This window comes from Amphiprion ocellaris, chromosome 11 (genome assembly GCF_022539595.1).
Source record: "Amphiprion ocellaris isolate individual 3 ecotype Okinawa chromosome 11, ASM2253959v1, whole genome shotgun sequence".
NCBI lineage: Eukaryota > Metazoa > Chordata > Actinopteri > Pomacentridae > Amphiprion > Amphiprion ocellaris.
Window position 1 is genome coordinate 14,914,035 of NC_072776.1, and position 19,878 is coordinate 14,933,912.

At 39.7% G+C, this 19,878-nt stretch overlaps 2 protein-coding genes across 4 annotated transcripts in view; one reads left to right on the forward strand and one right to left on the reverse strand.

Annotated features, from left to right (window-relative positions):
- Positions 1 to 12,258, forward strand: part of LOC111584793 (TSC22 domain family protein 1-like) — a 36,645-nt gene extending 24,387 nt beyond the window's left edge. Inside the window, exons 1-3 of one of the 3 annotated variants that reach the window (XM_035940890.2) lie at positions 4,712 to 5,040; positions 9,011 to 9,062; positions 10,505 to 12,258. In XM_035940890.2, the coding sequence (XP_035796783.1) occupies positions 4,931 to 5,040; positions 9,011 to 9,062; positions 10,505 to 10,774 (432 nt within the window). In that variant the 5' untranslated portion in view covers positions 4,712 to 4,930 and the 3' untranslated portion in view covers positions 10,775 to 12,258. Of the gene's footprint in view, positions 1 to 4,711; positions 5,041 to 7,943; positions 8,726 to 9,010; positions 9,063 to 10,504 lie in introns of those variants that run through there. The other 2 variants (XM_023294057.3, XM_023294056.3) reach the window with 2 other exon arrangements.
- Positions 12,259 to 13,629: 1,371 nt separating this feature from the next.
- serp2 (stress-associated endoplasmic reticulum protein family member 2) lies at positions 13,630 to 18,933 on the reverse strand. The gene is made up of 3 exons (XM_023294058.3): positions 18,746 to 18,933; positions 15,948 to 16,020; positions 13,630 to 14,142 (listed from the first exon to the last, which is right to left on the reverse strand). The coding sequence occupies exons 1-3, from the start codon at positions 18,827 to 18,829 to the stop codon at positions 14,102 to 14,104; spliced, it is 198 nt and encodes a 65-aa protein (XP_023149826.1). The 5' UTR covers positions 18,830 to 18,933; the 3' UTR covers positions 13,630 to 14,101.
- Between the last annotated feature and the right edge of the window lie 945 nt (positions 18,934 to 19,878).

Genomic DNA, 19,878 nt, shown 5'->3' on the forward strand with positions numbered 1-19,878 from the left:
AATCTCTCTCCAGTCCTTGAGTTTTAAAAAGCCTTATTTTTATTGTGAGGGCTTTATGTTTCAAAACGATGCCTAAATTCATTTTTTTTAAAAATCATCATAAAGCCACAGGATTTAGCATATTTAAACATAAAATCAGTTGTTTAGTCATCTACAGAGTCTAACTTTGTCCTCATTTTATAGCTATATATATTTTTGGACCAGTTCTCCACAAGGACCCACATACTGTATGCATTTTCCCTAAAGGCAACAGCATTAAGGAAGCACTGTATACAGATAGTATAGAGGGAGAGCAGTGTGTGTTGGTGCTTATATAGCTAATGTGCCTTCTGTCATGATCATCTCAGTATTATACCATGGAATTAACTTAATTCAGGTCTTGTTTTGTGAATATCTGCAATGTGGGCAATTTAGGACCAGGTTGTTCAGTTTCTATATGTTTGTGAAGTTGTTGAGAGGTTAACATTGGTATAATATCTTTACTTAACGCTCATTAAGACATACAGTGACTTTGCAGAACTAGCGACATGGTGGCAGAAAAATACTCGGGTCTTTCAGTTTCCTTTGATAATGGATGTTTAGCTTGAGACTGAAAATGAATCAAGTCCCTTACATTTTAGCTGACATCAGTATGTCCCGCAGGGTTCCTGGGATTTGCAAGATTCTGTTGCAAGCAAAGTTATAACATTATTAAGAAAAATTCAGCGCACTGCACCACTGCAGTACTTCACAAAGACCACGCCACTGATGCATTTCTAATCCTAAAACCTGTACAACCAGTGTATTGCTTTAAGTGATTTTATAGTTATATATAATTCTGAAACAACAGTATTAGATTTATGCTTTAAATGGAACATGATTAGTACTGTGTGCTGTGCTTATTTACAGTTCTTGAGTCTAACTCTTGACATAGTGTTAGGTCTTCGACTAAGGTAGCTTTGACAGCTCTGTCTGTATTAATGTGCACTTGAGCTGGGAAATAATGTAATTTGTTCTTATTTACAAATATCCAGTGATCAGTTGAATTGAATTGCAAGAAAAATGCATGTAAATGCTACCAAAGTTAATTCTCTTTGTTTATTCCATAAAGGGTCGTGACTTGTCTTTGTTGAGGTCTCGTGAATTATGGATTTTGGTATCAAAGGTACGCACATACCTTGGAACAATTCTGCATTTTTAAAGCAGTAAAGGTGATATTGCCTAAAAGCACAGATCTGACCTGATTATTTTAAATACTGAGTAGAAAGGTAGCAGAATATCAAAAATCAATTCAATGCCCTCTCAGTCAAACTATTTTTGAAACATGTCTGTATTTGTTCTTCTCTTCTCTGTTCTCTATCACTCCATGACTCATTGAGACAGTACTAATGCTGAGGCGGTGGATCTAGGACATTCTAGCCCTTGTGTCTCTGGCTGACTCTCTCCCTCCTTCTCTCCCTGTGCCTCTCCCCCATGTGTGTGAGTTTAGTATAGAGTGAGGACTAAGGACTTGCTGCTGTCAGCCCAAATGCTCCAATAGCACCTCTCTCCCTTACGTATGGAGGCCAAAATGGCTACTCATCATTCCTCCCCGCCTCTCTGACTGACTCACTCAGTAGCTCTCTGTCATTCTCCATAGTCAGGGTGTGACTATGGAAAAACCACTGCCAGGGCTTACTGGTAAAGTCTGTGTGTGCTTTCCACTATCAAACTACAGCTCAGCCAAAGCCTTTACAATTCAACAATTCAATAGGCCTCTTTTTTCCATCACTGGGACATGCCAGGCCCCTTTTATTAACATTTAGAGTTTGCAATTCCCCAGAAACGCTGTAGACCTGACTGTGATTTCTCTTCCTGTAAGACATAGTAACATTAAAATAAATGAATATAAAAGGAATAAAAATAAGAGTATTTGGAAGCAAAGACAACCTGTATATAGTATCTCTCTCATTGTAATCAAAATTAAAATTACTGGATCATTAAGTCCTACTAGTGATGCAGTGTTTAGCACAAACTGTTAAAATTGAGCACTTTTTTTGTTTGTTTTTTAATTTATTTATTTTTTTGTCATGCAGGCCAATAACTTTGGGAATTAGTATTGGTATAAAAAACATGGAAATAAACCTTCGTCATGATTTTGACCTCTGGGAGCTAATTTTCTTAAACAATTGGATTGTTGCGAGTTTAGCACCTCTTGATGCGTATGTGTAGATTTAGTATTTTTGTACACTGTACATTTTTTAGTAGTTACAATGCTCCAATAAAAGGTCCAGTTCATGGATGCAAACTCTCATTAGTATTTTTATACATTACTTTTGTCACTCCAAAAGAGCCAAAATACAATTTTTAAGGTTTATGTTGTATTAGTGTTGAGCCTGGTCAGATTCACACTGATCCAGCAAGTGAACTTTGAGTGTTTCAAGATGGCTTAGTGCTACTTGTTGAAACTCTCTTTGCAGCTAATCATTATGGCTATCAAGTTAAGCATGATAATGCTGCAACGATTTCACCTGTTGTGTCTAAAAGACTGACTCAGAAACAGATTTTTGGTGAAAGTTGGTGACTGTACAGAAATTCATGTTTTTCTAATGTTCAAAATCAGAAGAAAAGATGGATGTTAGCCCACAAAGAGGTGTGTTTGTGATTTCTTTGAGCAAATAATGTTGTACGTTTAACTGGTGGTATAGTGTAGTTTACCTTTTTGAAACTTTAATTTAGGGTACAAACAGGTAGGTATGTCACAATGCTGTACGTTTTGTAGTTTGCTCCAGTATCACAGAATTTTCCCGATTGTCAAAACTAAATTTATACCATAGTAACAAAACAATGCATTTCCAATTAGACTCTTTTATTTAATAAGAATTGTGCTGCATGCCTCGTGTGCTACCACACAAACATGATATTTTGACACTGTGAGCAGTAATGACTGAAGCCTGCTGTTTGTAGTTCAAGCTGACGTTACCCTCTGTGAACATTGCAAACTACAGCAAATGCAGCTGTTGCAAACAATAACAGTAACAATTCCAGATGTGAACATTTTGACAACATATTGTTCATGCAAAGGCAACTGACTAAACTTGAGGGGTTTCCTCCATTTGTTCCAAGTGCTCTTTGATACCATTTGCATTCTGGCTTTTGGTCATTCAACTCAAACCTGATCTCTATACAGACTTTGTTTTTGTTTTCCCTCAAGTTGCAGTAAAGCTGTTGCTGCATCTGCCTCTATGGTATTTTGGCACCATAGAAAAACGTGTTGGCATAGAGTTAGTACTGAAATATTAGTTCTCGTGTCATCCATACACACAGTAGGTACAGGTAATTTGTGTACTTAGTGACTAGCGAATGCGATGTAAATAGTTTATTGTCTAATTGTAGAAATGTATCAGGCTTATTGATGTTTATTCATCTGTGCACTTTATGGAGTAGCATCTTACAGTGCTTACTATAAGAAATGAGTGACTTAAAAATCAAAGTTATTTTCATTTGTGAACTTGATAACTGACAAAATCAGTTTCTACATTGCACAGTTCAGAAATAGTGCAATCATGCTGGCGTTTTTGCTTTCATCACTTTTGGTGACGTTAGCAACTGTACAATAGCCTTGTGCTTCTCCTCAAAGTTATCTAATGTTCCATCAAAAATATGATATAACATCAGTGATGCTAGCTGCACATAAAAAGCGTTTTGTTTTGTTTGTTTGCCCTTGTCTAAGAAGTGGTTGTGTTTGTCGATTTAAAGTTCATTCTCATTCTACAAGGTCTATTGAATCTCAAATAGAGGACATTGAGTCTGCAATACAATTAATTTTCTAAATAAGAAGTGAGAGTTTGATTCAAGGTGTTTGAAACCTGTCGCTAGGAGAATGGTTGGTTAGCTACACTGTAAGCAGGCGGTGGTAGGACCGTATGATCCACACAGAAGTTATGTACTACTGATTCACCCCAGGGACGTTGAGTCTGTTGGGACAAGTGAAATCCCCTGGATTGTGCTCATCTTTTACCTGTTGTTTCTTGGCCGGCCGTCCCTAAGCCAATGGAGGCCCTGCGAGTGCATGTTGTGTTTTCTGTCTGCTGAGGCACTAAGCCATCTTAAAGCTGACTTTCAATGAGAAATGACAAGATAAGACCCTAAAGCAAAGGGTGTCTTGTCCGTCACGCAGGCGGCTGGCATACTAACTCACCAGGGTGCTAGAATAATCACGAGTCAATGTGAACGTGCCAACTAAACCAACAAGTTCAAGTGTCAGGTTTGCTTTTGTAGTGTTGACGGGAAAGCCAAAGATCCTGATGACTTTGTCCCCTGAGTGATTGTGACAGCCTTTATGCGACAAAAAAAATATGTATACGTAATTGTAATATCTGTCACCTCTGACTTTTGGGATAACCTGTACCATTTTGTCCCCTTTAGTCAGAGCCTGATAATGGCGTGTGATGTTACATAATTACGTTATTCTAAAGAGAAAAGTAATTGTTGGCCAGTAACACAACTGATTCATTTGGAATAGGAAAGGGCTAGGCTAGAATTACTGACATTAAAGAGTTGAGACTCAAAATGTTACTGTTTGGTCATGTCTCGGGCTTCAAAGGGCAGAGACTTGTGGTGTAGGAGCGAGGAAATCACTGGGCCACGTGCTAATCTCTGTTGATGGTTTATGTAACTCCTCGTATCACATGATCACACGTCACTACCCGCCCAGTAACTGTCTATATTCAGTAATTCACTCACTAGTCAGCCGTTCAAACACAAATAGATGACAGAGGAAAAATGAGGAGCACACATGCAATCATTGTATCCTGGCACTCTGCTTTTAATTCAGTGTGCAGCCGCAGTCGCTAATGCATCTATAGGTGTGACCCAGATCTGTTCACCTAATTGAAGAAGGAACGAGGGGTGTTTGAAAACACTAAACAAAGAAGATTGGGACACACTGCTGTGTTACTTTGGAGTATTTATGTTCCTGCTGACGGACGGCTCCATGAGAGTGCAGGGAATACGAGTGCAAGGCCATGATGAGATGGCGGTGAATCTTTTGTTCTGGGAACTGGAGCAGCATCTCAAAAGGTAAAATAGAGAGAGGGAATCCCCAAGGAGTCTGTACACTGTAGCACTGACTGGGCCAATCACTACAGGAGCTGCACACAAAAGGCCTGCATGGCTATATTGTCCTTTCTGTTCAGTCACGCATGGCTTCAGGGGCTTCATTAGCATTGGTCGCACTCTAAGTTCTTTTCATTTTAGCATCTTGTGGTGGTTAGTAAAGTGGAAGGAGTGTCCGTGTGTTGTGAAAATGTATAGCTGTGCAGACAGAGTAGATGACGTACAGCGTGGACATCTGCGATATAAATGTGGGCCACCTACTAATATCTCCAAGGGACTATGAGTAATTAAATCCACCGCATGTTTTTTTTTCGTCGCTGTATCGCTTGCCATATTCGGCTTTTTTTAAGCATTTTTTTTGCTATCAGATTGGCCCATCTGGTCCTTCATCTCACATAAAGTTGTCTCTTTTTTTGCAGTAGTATAGCAACACATTCAGCCCACGGCATGTTTGCTTTACAAGATAAGCTTTTCCAGTTTTTTTTATTGCAATGTGACTGGTTTTTAACAACTACAGCGTCACAGGAATCACAACTTGTGTCATGACGTGTTTACCATTTGAAGTGGTTTCTTGTGCACTGAAAACTAGTTCAAAGCAGCGAACACTGGTAAATGCAGCCTTTTTCAGCAGCCCTGCAGTAAATTTTGCCTTAGTGAAATGCAGAGATGTCAGTTAACAGCATGGTCATTTTTGAGACCTATTATTTCTTGGGATCATATTAGACCCCATTATATTAAAAAGCATTTCCATTATTGTCAGCTGCATGCACTGCTGTAAAAACATACACATCTTTAAAAATGTATAGTCTATGCAGAAACTTAACACATATTTGTTGTTGAAAGCAGATATGTTTCAACAACATGTGTTTTAAATTCCCATCACTATGATTTACCGTCAGATAAAAGTACAACATGAGCCAGCACGGGCTTAATACGTTTTGGGTCATTTCTCTCTTAAGATGCTTCAGTAGGTCACCAGGCCAGTGTTGATTTACAGCAAAGCAGCAAGGCCATCAGTCAGCTGACCTACCTATAACTCGGTCTGATTTTTGTATATACTGTTAAAGCTATGTAGTGTGTGGTAGTAAATCAAGCACAAGTACTGATAAAGCACCATACGTGTGATGTTGGCATCTACACGGTGTCACGGCAACAGTGTAATAGGGCAAATGACGATACATTTATTTTAAAAAACCCTGCAAGCATTGTAAACATTCATTTACAAATGTTGCTTATCTAAACAAGCTTTAGACAGTGAATGATAACTTAAATCCAGTGCTGAATTTGTGGTTTAAAGCATGAAAATCTTGACCACTGGCTTATTAAAATGCCTTTCCTCAGAACAGGGGCCAGTGGAAGCAGGTGTAGCTCCTGTCAAGCCTCTGTGTGCTCACTTGTCTATGCATGGGTTTTATTCCTCAAGAGGTGCAGTTGTGCTTGCTATTTGGGTGTATATAATTGGCTAAACCCTCTTCTAGTCAAAGACAAGACCGGAAGGGATGAGAGTGGCTTAGAGCTTCTCATTAAGGTATTGGCTTCTTGATAGATGCTTAAGTGTCAGGGATCAAAGTTGAGCAGAGGCTGACATTAGTACAACACACTATGTTTAAGCCTCTCTTCATGGTACTGGTGCTTTATTAAGCAGGGATGTGTTGTTGATACCCAAATTAGCATAAGTCCCCACTTAAAAGGTGACTTCTAACTCCTAAATCACTTAGGATGTACTCAGCCTTGCATATTCTGAGGTGGAAACTGATCTGATGTTTTTGTATGTCATTAAAAATCAACTGATGAACACTTTTAATCCTGTTTTCCTTAATAATTCCACAAATCTTTACACCTATCTTTATTTGTCATAGGTAGCTGTATATCATTGAGGTCCATGAACCTTAAGAGTTTTACCGGCAATGTCTTTACCGTGACCTTGTGATCTGAGGCCTGCATAGTATGGGTGTGATCAGAGACAAGAATGTGAAGAGTGTAAAAAAGTTTTTGAGGCTTTTGGGAGTACAGGGAACGAGTGAGCGGCCTTTCGGAGAGTGTAGGAAGGTGAATGTGTGGGAGAGGGCGTTGGTTCGTGGATGTCTGAGTTGGAAATTTCCGTGTAGAGGAGTTATTTGAGGTGTATCTGACCGAGATAAAGCCATCTGTGACGACTCTTTTTAGGTGTGTGATCATGTTTGAGTCACGTTGATCCACACTGTCCTCCATCGCCCTAAAAACTGATACTTGGCAAACATGTTAAGTTAGACTTAAATGGGTCATATGTGTATCTTGCAATTACCGGTTGGAATTTGATTGACCAAATCTCACCATGTTTTCCAGTGGAGTGAAATTTAATCAGTTGGGCTGTGAGCATTAGGTCACTATTGATCTATTGTTCATGTGACAGCATTACATTGATGCATATGTGCCCTCCAGTAGTTCCAGCTTTCAGTGCTAACATCTCGTTTGCAGGCTTTTATCTCAGTATAATAATTAAATTTCGAGAGCTCTTTTGCCAAGATTTCCTGCTGATAGTGTGACTCATCCTCGCAGCTCTGCAGTACTTTTCAGAGCCACACGGGGGCAACAAGTATATACAAGATAACACTTTGATAGTCATCTGAAACTTTCTGATTCCCACAAAGATTACTTGCTTATTTCTGTCCGATCTGAAGATTACTGTTAACTATCCTTTTTATGTTGAGCTTTCACTGTACATTATAAGGACTATATTCATATAATCTACATAATTCTGTGGTGATTGATTTTACACATTTTAATACCCCTTAAAATGAGGTAACTAATCCATTAAAGCATACAATTGCATGTTCTATTCCCAGCTTGTGACCAAAGCCTCAGAAACTGCTTGTTTGCTGATGTTGTAGGGACTAATGTAACTTCCCCCATGTGAGTTTGTATACGATCTGCGCCATAATGCCGATTTATAGTGAGAGAAACTCCCTTTAAGTTATCCCCCTGGGATGAAAAACACTCAGGAGCTGTTCAGATAACAACAGGATAACGTCTCTCAAGTTAAGATAAGGGAAGTCCCCAGCTGACACATTCTCATTGAAACTGCAGCAGATTAATGTGTGCTGTCGCAGTAACTTAACAGTCCTAAATCTTGTCCTTCCTCGGCCTGTTTTCCAGTACTACAGCCCCTTTCTTCTTCCTTCCCCATCCGGTTTTCCCCGGTTTCATCCACCTCCTCTCCGTCGCCGGAATATTTTATGCAAAAGCGGGTCAGCTGAGCGGCAGGTGGGGGCGTTCCTGCATAAATTATTCATTCAGCCTCCTCCTCCGCCAATCAGCAGCCGCAGTGTCGGTGTGTCGCTGGATAAATTATGCGGGCTCGTCCCGAGCTGCAGATCCTTGTGTACCGCCGAGATGAGCTGACCTTGGATTGTATCTGTGCCGCTGCGGTCGGTGCAAGAGCGTTTACCGGACAGAATAGGTGTGGATGTTTCCCGCTGAGGTGGTGGACGCGTGGAGGTCGAGTCGAGCCGCTTGACTGTATAAAAAAAAAAAAAGCAATGAACAGCATGAATACGCCGTGCTATACAGTGGCCATGGATCTAGGCGTCTGCCAGCTGAGAAATTTCTCCATCTCGTTCCTGTCGTCGTTACTGAGCGCGGAGAGCTCCCACATCAAGCTCGACAATAGGTAACCGCTGCCTCCGTCGTGTCGCCTCCGATCAGCCGCGGGATGCTCCACTGTCATTGTACTCGCTCCACACTGCCGTTAACGCTTTTCAGGATAGAGGGATTGTTCCCCCGTTGAAAAGCAGGCGGTTGATTTTTTTTTCTAGAAATATCCAGATGTTTCCTGTAACGAGCCACATTTCTGTGAAGGGAGACGTTCTGCCTTTGCGGAGGCTGCTGCTCTCTCTTCTCCATCTTTGTACGGAGCGGTTTAAAATGTGTTCACGTCTCTCCTCTTCTCTTGCAGTTCGTCGGGAGCCAGCGTTGTGGCCATCGACAACAAGATTGAACAAGCAATGGTGAGTTTTCAAGTAGTTTCTGACATGTTCACTAGCTACTACGGTGGCCTTTAATCCATGTAAACTCCTGAAGGGATGGCTGGCTAAAAATAGCACTGAATCAGGTGAGGGTTCGCGGATAGAGGACTTGTTTTGATGAATCTGTCGTCTGTTACATGTCTATACCTAGAGTTTAATCCTAGTGTAGTTAAATAAGTATTTATTTACACCCCTGCTAACAAAACTGTTGCGTTAAATGTAGGGAAACATCATTTAAACTATGACACGACCAGACTTTTGGTTTATGCTAATATTAGAGTACCTTAGCTTAAATCTAGCTTCCTGTACAGCTACCTGAAAACTAGTCTCACTTAAGACAACATTATGGTGTTTTTTTGTTTTTTTTAAAATATTGATTTCTGTAAAAACACCACTAAATATGTTGGGTCACACGGTATAATAAAAGAAATTACTGTAACTGAGGGCTTTATTTCCCAGAAAGCCAGTGGGTTTTGTTTTCTGTTTCACCGTCTGTGTTGTCGCTGTTGTCAGCTCTGTTGCTAGGCAAACTGGAAGATTGACACGCCTGGTTATAAATATCTCGGCCTCTGATTGGCTGACGCTAAAGTGTGGGCCGATTTAATGACGTAGCACCCTGGGAATATTGTCCCTCAGGGTTTCCTTTTATCGTCTGTTTATTATATTATCACCGGATGACACTGACAAACCTTGTGTTATAAAGTTTCCATTCGTGTCTTCGTGCTAATTTAGTTTAATATTTCCAGGCTAGATTAATTTTATTATTACTTTGTAGCAGGTGTTGCATTTTAGTCCCATACTTATTTCCACTCAATAACTTCCAGTGCTGAAGACGTTTGTAGCACCGTTAGTCATTATTGTACATAAAGTTCCGTGTTCTTATGAAATGTTTTTTTCCCCTATTGTATGATATAGTAACTAGCTTTAGCTTCATTGACAAAATACGTGAATGTTTCCATTTGTGTTTTTTGAGTTACATTTGGTTGGACGCACATAAAGTTTAAGACAAAGAAATGAAATACTTTTTGTTGTAATAGGTTACATGGTCAGGTTCTTCCAATCGTTGGCTTATCATCATTGGACAAGCTCAAATGTATTGTGCTCAAACTTGCTTTCCTTTAATGTTTAGTCATTTTAGATACAAATATTTGCTTTAGATGCAACATTACACCCATGCAGTTTTCCAGCTTTGGAGCTAGGGCCCCATATGCAATAGTTACATAAACAGGTGTCAGAACATTTTATGAGGGTTTTTGAGACTGATCGGTCATGTATGCAATCTAATGTCTGATATCATAAAAAAATCTGAGAAATTGGGTCATTGGTTAAATAAGGTCTTCAAACTTTGGGGTTAGTGCCCAGTGGTTTAATAATGTGATATTATTGATTTATTCCAGTCATAAACCTGTATCTGTCTGTTTCAGGACCTGGTGAAGAGTCACCTGATGTACGCTGTGCGTGAGGAGGTGGAGGTCCTAAAGGAGCAGATCAAGGAGCTGATCGAGCGCAACTCCCAGCTGGAGCAAGAGAACACGCTGCTCAAGACACTGGCCAGCCCAGAACAGATGGCCCAGTTCCAGGCCCAGGTTCAGACCGGTTCTCCGCCTGCCCCTTCGACAGCTGCCACGCCGGGACCCCCAAGCACTGCCTCCCTTGGCCAGCCCGCCTCACACAGCTCTGGCCCCTCGGCATAGCCTGGCCTGCACACACAGACTGACTGAAAGTTTTTGAGTTCTGCTACAGCTGCAGAGCCAAACTTTGCCTTCTACAGCAGGAGGTTTTGCTGTTAAGACAAGAATTTGCACATATTTATCTCAGAAGGATGCAGCAGGCGGGACAAGCGGTGCTGTGCTTTACAGTACAGTGGAGGGAGATAATCTTGAGATGCTGTATGGGGGGGCGGGGGTTGTTTTCATGTTTTCAGAGGAGGATTAATCATTGAACATTTGCCAAATAACCCTTGGTCATCAACTAGAATGTCTTACCAAGAAGAAACAAAACACCTTATCAGTGGCGACGGTATACTTAACTTTAGATAATTAAAAAAAAAAAATCACTGTGCCTGCGTCTGGATTTTAAGTGATGTCGATTATACTGATGGTGGAGATGGAGCAGTAGGAGGGAGGAGGATTGTATTGGTTGTCAACTATTTTGCTGAATGATGTAAATATGCGTTTCTCTCTCAAGGCTAGATCCTAAAGTTGCAGGTCGAGAGACTTGAAAGAGAGAAAAAGCCTTTTCAGAGTGACAAATGCAGAATGTGAGCAATTATTATCATGACAAAGTCCCCATCTGGAATGGGGGAGTCGGGGTGGGTGGGTCGGGAAGCGGGCGGGAGGGTATTTTGAACAACACTTGGCAGCATTGACGATGTTACTTCAACTGTGGGTTGATGGGATGAACAAACCATGGTTTCTTATGGAGATGATGATAATCTATTTTCAGTATTTCAAGCTCCTCATTTTTGCCCTTAACAAAGCTCATCATTGCTGTTCTCTCAACCCTGCGGTGGCATGTAATTTAAACCTTATTTGACAGGGTTGAGACTTCGGGCTAAGCTGCATTTTTCTTTTTTTTCTTAAAAGTTTGACGGGCAGAAGATGACGATGTATATTTCTGTACAGTGTAAGTACCATGTAAAATAGTGAGGAGAAGAGGAAAAACAACAGATGCTATCTAGGTCACACAGATTGATGCAGATGAGCAAGGAATGCGCTGGTCTTGCCCAGTCTGTGTCATCTATTTTTAATGCTGTATTTTCAGGACTGTGGATGGACAGGAGTTTAGGTTATTTAACTGACAACAACACAGCCAACGTTGTCCAAATCCCTTACTGCAACATTAACTCTTAGACTGTAAAACCATTCTCACTTGACTCTTTCTTTTTCTTTCTGGAGTATTGCACCTTTTTTTTTTTTTTTTTCTTTTTTCTTTTTTCTTTTTTGACAGTGAAGTACTTTTGGATGAACAATATCTTAAAACTCAACCTTTAAAAAAAACAAAAAACAATACAAACTCTGGAGATGTTCTTTCTTTTTCATTGTGTATCAGTTGTATGCTCATGTTCTGTGCATGTTTCCGCAAAGACCGGATCAGATATTGTAACATACATACCACAATTGCACTTGACAGCTGCACTTCACAACTTTCAATAAACATGCTTAAGGAAGAATAACAACCTGGTCACCATCTCGTTTTTGGTCTCGTCCTGCCCAGTGGGTGCAGCCACACAACCAAGCCTCCAAATGTTGATTTATATCCTGAGGAAGCCAGTCACTTGCGGAGTCATGCTTGCTTTGTGCCAAGTAGATCTACAGCTGAATTCCTGATTGCTTCAGAGTGTTATCAAATCAAGGTTAATAACTACCTGCTATGTAGCGACTTGGGTGACTGTTTCTGATTTAAGGTTTTGAAATCCCAATTAAATCTCCTCTGAAGATTCTATGTAACTTCTTGTAGATTAAGTTCAGTTTTTGTTTGTCAAATTGCTAAACTAGCATGAAGTATTATCTTAGCAGGTGCTGAGTGGGAGAGTAACAGGCAAAATGTGTAAGTATAGCCGTAATAAATGATGAATGAACACATATTCACATGGGTTTAAATGCAGTGCTTCTTCATAGGGAATTCCTTGAGAGACTTCCTGTAGGTGGCTGAGCTGTACCTTAATATAGACAGGAGAAACAGTGTTTTACTGTTTGTTATTCTCTATTGACTGCTAAATCCCACAGTAATCCCACTCAACACCAGAAATACCCTCCGTATCTGGGGAAAAAATATAATAGTTTTGATTGGTGGGAAACCATAATAACACTGGTCGATACTTGTTTTTTAATACACTCTTCAATCTTGTGAGATTAGGATGTCTTGTTCATGGGTAGCTGATAAACACGCCTCAGATGGCATTTAAAGCATTTGGCACCATCACGCTGTCACGTTTCTCTGCTGTGTGCATGTAAAGCATGAAAGTAGCAGTTATCTGAAGGCATAATTATTAGTTGCTCAGTGGTTTGTTGTAAATGTGACAGGAAGAATTAAGCTGCATGATGATATTGCATGTGTTTGCACATAAAATAAATCTCATTTTATGCAGAGGAAAAGAAAAAACAGTTTTTTCTATAGAGAACATTACATACTTACGACAGGCATCTGCCTCTCATGATTGTGCACTAATATGATTCCCTTGTTCCCTTTTATTGTTATTAGATGCAGTGTATTCACTATTTAAAAGCTTCAGATTTCTGCTATTTCTTCTTCTACTTCTAGACATGCAATCTGTAACTGTAAATTCGCTGATAATTTCATATTTTTCCTGCTTTCTACTGTTAGGTGAAGGAATGTGAATCTTCACTCCTGTATTTCCACTATGTGTTGTTGGCAAGTATAGCCTGGAGCTGCCTGTCAGAAAGACCCCCCTCATGCGTCTCACACACTCTCACACACACACACACACACAAAAACACATCAGCACATAGCGTGTGAGCGAGCGAGTGAGCGCACACGCTGTAAACAACTGGGGTCTGCAAAAGCAGAATTAAAAGGTGCTGCTGTCTAAATGCTCAACATTTATTTGAAAAAAAAAAAAAACACTCTTCTCACACAGCACAGACCAACAGTGAAATAGACAGATATGGCACATTGTTAGCAGGAATCACTGGCCGCACAGTCTCACACACACACTGACACACACACACACTCACACTCACACACAGGTGCCAAGTGAATAATGAAACACACATTGTTCTCCAGCCGGCGTGGTTTTAGACTGTTCATAGAAAAGCTGTCAGTACCACAGACTGCAACACTGTAAACACTGATCGAGGGCAGGGACATGTCCATAGAGGAGGGTGGTGGGGGGGGCTGGTGGAGGCGGCGGATGGGGGAAGCTTCTCTCTCCGAGGTCTGGCATCAGTCTCTGGGCCTCTGGACGGGGCTGGAGGAGGGTCGCGAGTGTGCAGGAGCGGGCTAGCCGGCCTCAGTGAGGGCTGAGGGGGGGACGGGGGGTCCGGAGTCTACCGTCTGAATCACATCCCCATACGGATGCTCTGGATGATCTGAAATATGGCTGAGAGCACACAGAGCCGCTTGTCACGCCATGCACTGCAAAAACCCAAAATCTTACCAAGTCTCTTTGTCTCATTTTTAGTCAAAATGTCTCATCCCACTCGATTTAAGATAAATTCACTCAACAAGTGACATTTCAGCAAGATGGAGGGACTTGTTTTAAGACAATGCATCTTAAATATCTTGTTAAGTCAAACAATCTTGCAATTATCTTGTTTTGAGTTGAATTTTACAAGAAAATTCAAAATAAAATTCACCCTCGTGTCGCCCTGCGGGTCAAATTGACCCGTTTTAAAGTTTGAAATTGTGGGGAAAAAATTTATTTTCACGGGGAAACTTCTGATGTCCACATTTTCAACATTTTTGGGAAGTCTTTGAAGATTTTTTGGTGGAAAAAAAGAAATGTTAAAAATGTTTCTTAAGAACATTCAGAATAAAATCAACCAAAATCCAGCAAATTTCACTGGATTTTGGTTGATTTTTTTCTGAATGTTCTTAAAGAAAATATTAGAAGTTTTACTGATATATATGTAATCACTTTAGATATTTTTAAGATTTTTTTGGAATATTTTTACTCATTTTTTAAAAAATATTTACAAGAACTGTCTTGCCAAATTTGGGGGATTTAAAAAAAAATAAAACCTTTAAGGGAAACTTAAAGAATTATTGGAATTTTCTTCCTGAAGGTTTTGCAAATTTTCAGAAATTTGGGGGATTTTTTTTCAGATTTTTTTTGGATTTTTTTTCATACAAGAAAACAATATTTTTTGGTGCCTGTAAATGAAGACAACAGGAGGGTTAATACATCTCAAATTAGGTTACATAAAAGCAAAAATCTATTTTTGAGTGAAAAACTGCTTTTGTTTTTAGCATATCTGGCTTATTTTAAGACACCTAAGCTTGACAATCCTGGTAAAATGTAGCTTAAAATAAGTTTTCCCAGCTAATTTTAAGATCTCAATATTCTAAATATCATATCTTATTTCAAGAAATCTTACCAAGCCATTTTTCACTTGTTCTATTGGCAGATTTTTTTCACTTATTTCAAGGTACAAATTCCTTGAAATAAGTTTTTTTTCTTGTTTTCCAGTGTGTTTGTCTCTTTCATTTATTTATTTTTTTCAGCGGATTACTTCTATTAAGACAATTATTTCTGGTATTACAATATTTATGAAATTTTGTGTTTTAATATGCAAATGAGGCATTATTGCACTAAATGTACACTAATTTGCATATATTTAAAGTAAGGAAATCTAAACATCAAACATTTTGTTGACCTGTTAGAGTTGAAAGTTGTATTTTTTTTTGAAAATATTCTAAAATACTATCAAAAATCAATTTTAGCCATGTTTTTAGGAGTTTAATGTTCTATAAATCAAGTTATGAATAATAAAGAAACTAAACTCTCTGAGAAAATCTTTAGAATATAGCTAGATGAGATTGGTTTATCTCAGTGCTACTAAAGATTTCCAATGTAAAAGAAATATACAGATGCAAAAAACCCCAAAATGTAGTCAAATTAACACCTTTTCTTTTCACTAATCTAAAAGAAAACAAATTATTGAATTAAAACAGTCAAAAATCTCCCAAAAATACCAAAGGCACATTTAAAAAAAAAAAAAAAAAAAAAAAAGTCCATTTCCCTCCTCTTTCTCCCGTTTTCCCACAGCACTGTTAAATGAATAAAGCATGCCTTTCTAAAAACAGGGACTGTTGTGAGTCTCTGTGAATTAAGATCTCTACATCATTGTGGGAAAAACATGACAAAAACAAACACTTTCTTCAGTAGATATTAAAGGTTTGTACCTGATCCACACACAACAAATACAAAGAGGGCGAGCAGCCAGGGACCCACAGGATACTTCTCCTCTTGCGGTCGCTATGGGAACACATACACACATATTGTACATTAATATCACTGCTACAACAGACAAAGCTGTGGAGCAAAAGTAAAACTACAGGGAGGTTTCCCATTTCCTGCACTGCTGCTCAGGTGGTGGTTGTTGCTCCTGATCTTGTCTTTTGGTCAGTATTTCTGCTTTTAAACCCCAAGTTCCCAAAGCTAACCAGACAAAACGAGGCCGTGCAAACCCCAGCGTGTAATTATAAAGTGAGAGGTTAACGGTTTTCCACGCTGTCAGACGAAGGATTTCTGCAGCACCCATCAACCTCCGCTGATATCATCTGTTTGGACGTGTTGCATGTTTGTGTGCTGATGTGGGAGAAGCTTCACAGTCAGTGGCTCAGGGATGATGTAAACAAAGCCGGAGAAAGGAGACGATGGGTGGAAAAATCTCGTTCAGCCACAGATTAAGACACGCACGAACAGTTGTGATTATATTCGCGGAAGCTGACTTTAAAGTTTAAAGAAAGAAAGATGGGTCTGAGATGGAGATGCTTTGAGCTTTTAGTCTTCCTTTTCTTGATGCTGAAAACAGCTCTGCAGGGTGCTCCTAAAATAATCTTGTGAGTTTCTTTTGTCAACTGCAGATCAGGAATGAGGTTAAAATTTCAACTTTTAAGCCAACACGGATGATGGGACAGAAATTTTCACAATGTAAACGGTCAGACAATAGTGAACAATGTATGTTCCAGTTTCCCAGAACTTAAACCGAAGGACCATGGCAAAAGATCTTCATGTTACGATAAAAACTGTTCATACTGTGGAAGCTGAAAAGTTATTGTAGGACAGTTGTGCTTGATAGATAATTAATAGAGTAAAGAAACAATAGTGGCTTTAACAGTTAATTGATTAATTGATGAATAGAGGTTAATAAATAATAAAAGCGCCTGCAAGAAAGGTTTGTTTAATTATTGATTAATTCATGATCAATTAATCTGCAGTTGCTTTTTTGACCAGTCAGTCGTTTGTTTTATTACAGTGACTATTATTTCCCAGGTAACCACTGAATCATCCAGTTTGTCTAAAAACAAAATAAGAGGAGTAACTGGCTAACAAGACTAAGAAATCATCACTAATCATGTCCTCATGTCCATTTCATCTGGATATCTACACACTAGAGCACCAACAACTAATCAATTAGATATCAGCTGCTAAAATAACAAGTGGCTGTTGATAATCGACTAATCAGTTGGAGTCAACTTCTCTGATTTCAACTTCTTAAAATTGAATATTTTCAGGTTACATCCTCATCTGTGCAAGTAAAGTAAATATCCTTACACTTCCAACAGCGTAACCGCCCCCATTTAACCACATACAACAAGTAATTCTGACCAACTGGGAGATGTTTACACTGATACTGTAGCAGCTCAGAGATTTCATTTCATTGTCATTTACAAACGTGCAGACAGTATAAAATGTATCTGTTTTTCATATAATAAAAAAAGAAGCGTGTATGATTTAGGTTTAGCTGCGGATTTAGTTGAAGCTCTCGCACAGACTCTTCAAGACTGTAGGGATAAAACCGACTTTGAGGAGCTCTGAAAACCAACTGCTGATAGAGACTGATACAGAAACAGCAGCTAAAAGAAAGAAACAAAACGCTGGATACAGTCTGATGTTTCAACTAGGTGGGTGTCCTGAGCAGAAAAGGGACACTTCTACTCTTCTTTTATGTACTTATCCTATGTCATTTAGCCTTGCATTGTCAGGCCTATCCCCACAGCTCTATCAGTGCTAGAGAATGGTCTGATTGCACCTTATTGTGCATAAGAAGAACTCTGACTTGTTTGTAATTTTTTAAACCAATCACAGTTCTTCTGGGTGGAGCTAAGCCCAGGATGCAGCACAGATGGCCCTGCAAAATAGTGACGGGGAAGCTGTTTTGGTGGGCAGGGATGCGATCGCTGTTTTGAAAATGGATAACTCAGTAAAAAAAAATCAGAGCAGAGCTGCCTTACTGCATGATCCAAATCCTTCCAGTGTGTAGGTTGCTGCTTGGAGGTTGCTGTTGTTGTTTCCTTGTAGCAAAGTTTTTTGAAGGATTTTGAAAACAGTAACATGCAGACAGTGAAAGAGAAGGAGAAAATTGCCTGAAATGGGAGGCCAATGGCAGGCTTATACCCATAGTCTACATCAAGTGAGTCAGACTATGAATGCATAAGCAAATTAAAAGAATGACTGACTGAAAAATGGCTTTTTGGCTTGCACTGATTGGCAAAAATAAAATGTGAGAGATGGTCCGACCACCTCTGCGAACAGGTAATCGATTAATAGAGAAAATACTCAACAGTTAAAGTAACTGTTGGTTGCAGCCTTGCTATATATTCACTGTACAGCTTGATATCTGCTTAATAAAAAAAGTTGCACTGGTTTAGGTTGTTTTCCTCTCTATATGATCCAGTGTGTGCACCTTTCACTCAGTAAAGTAACGTCAAGTTACACTGCTCAGGGCGGTAACGAGTCCAGTCTGAATAATGACATTTAAGCAAACAGCTCAGCTCGGTGGATCATAATGTTAAGTGAATATATGGAGCTGTAGAGGTCCTGAGTCACGCTCTACCTTCATCTGACAGCTGCCACCACCACCTCCTCCATCCTGCTGCTGCTGCTGCTGCTGCTGCTGCTGCTGCTCTCACCGGGCTGAGCGTCACCTATCTGGGCTAATGTCATGCTGGCATCTCGCTATGAGTGAACGGCTCACCAGCGTCTTGGCCACGTTTCCTCTCTGAGTGATGTTCTTGCTGTGTTTCTCGTTGGCCATGCGGATCCTCTGTTTAGCCACCATCTTCCACAGCGAGGGTAAAACCCGGGATAAATGCCTGTGTTTAGCCCGTTATCTTCTGATGCTGCAGGCTGACGACAGCAACCCCGCGTCAAGGTCCCGCTGCTGCGGCGCGATCAAGCCGGAAGCTATCCGGAACTGCTTTCAAATACGAGCATGAAAACATCCGTAAACCGACTAAGGATGCTCATAACACTCATGAAACAATGCATTTCATTGAAAAGGTGCATCCATTGAACTTGTATTATTATTTTTGTTTCATGAACTCTCGAAACAACATAAAGTGTTTGTCACCACTCTTATTTTGAAGGGCATTACAGGATCTTGCGCAGTGTTTACTGGTCAATCACAACAGCTCCACTTTGTACCTGGTGAAGAGTGGCCATCCATCCATCATGGGTTTTAATTGATTAATTTTTTTTAATATAAAGAAGTTGTTTGTCACAGATCTAAGCTACAGCCTGACGAAATATTTAAAAAAGGATTATACAAGAAAAAAATGAGAAAAAAGTGGCAGACTAAGGGAGCTGAAGGAAGCCGAATGAGTTTAAATTTAAGTGAAACAATAAAAGAATGTATGAGGTAAATTTATTGTTATGATATTTAAATGAGACATGGCATAACAATTTGTGTTTTTTCTCATAATTGCCTCTCATCTTTATTTAAAATCCCTCTCCAGTTGTTGATTAAAACCTAGTCTGACTAACCAGATGTAGACTGGGGGTATAAGACTGCCATTGGCTAATGTCAGACTACTTTTCCATCCACTCCTGCTATCTTTATGTTATCGTCTTCAAAACCCACTTCACTACGGACGCACTGAGTATTTGGATCCTGCAGTTAAGCAGTTTTACTTACCATGCTCATCTCACTGTGTGCAAATGTTCCACCAAAACAATCCTAGCTGTTGTTATTTTGAGGAAACACAGCAGTTACATTCTCTGCTTGATAATAAAGTGCATCCAGTGTTCCATGAAAATAATCCCCTCCTGCCTTATACTGTTTTAGACGTAATTCCACACCATTGATTCTTCTACAATGAACAGATCTCC

What these genes read in the sequence shown, in the direction of transcription:
- serp2 (XM_023294058.3), bottom strand. Translation starts at nt 18,829, where the DNA reads ATGGTGGCTAAACAGAGGATCCGCATGGCCAACGAGAAACACAGCAAG. An exon ending in GAAACGTGGCCAAGACGCTG is followed by an intron (nt 16,021 to 18,745) that starts GTGAGCCGTTCA and finishes GTGTTCCCATAG; the next exon opens with CGACCGCAAGAGGAGAAGTA. An exon ending in ATTTGTTGTGTGTGGATCAG is followed by an intron (nt 14,143 to 15,947) that starts GTACAAACCTTT and finishes GTGTGCTCTCAG; the next exon opens with CCATATTTCAGATCATCCAG.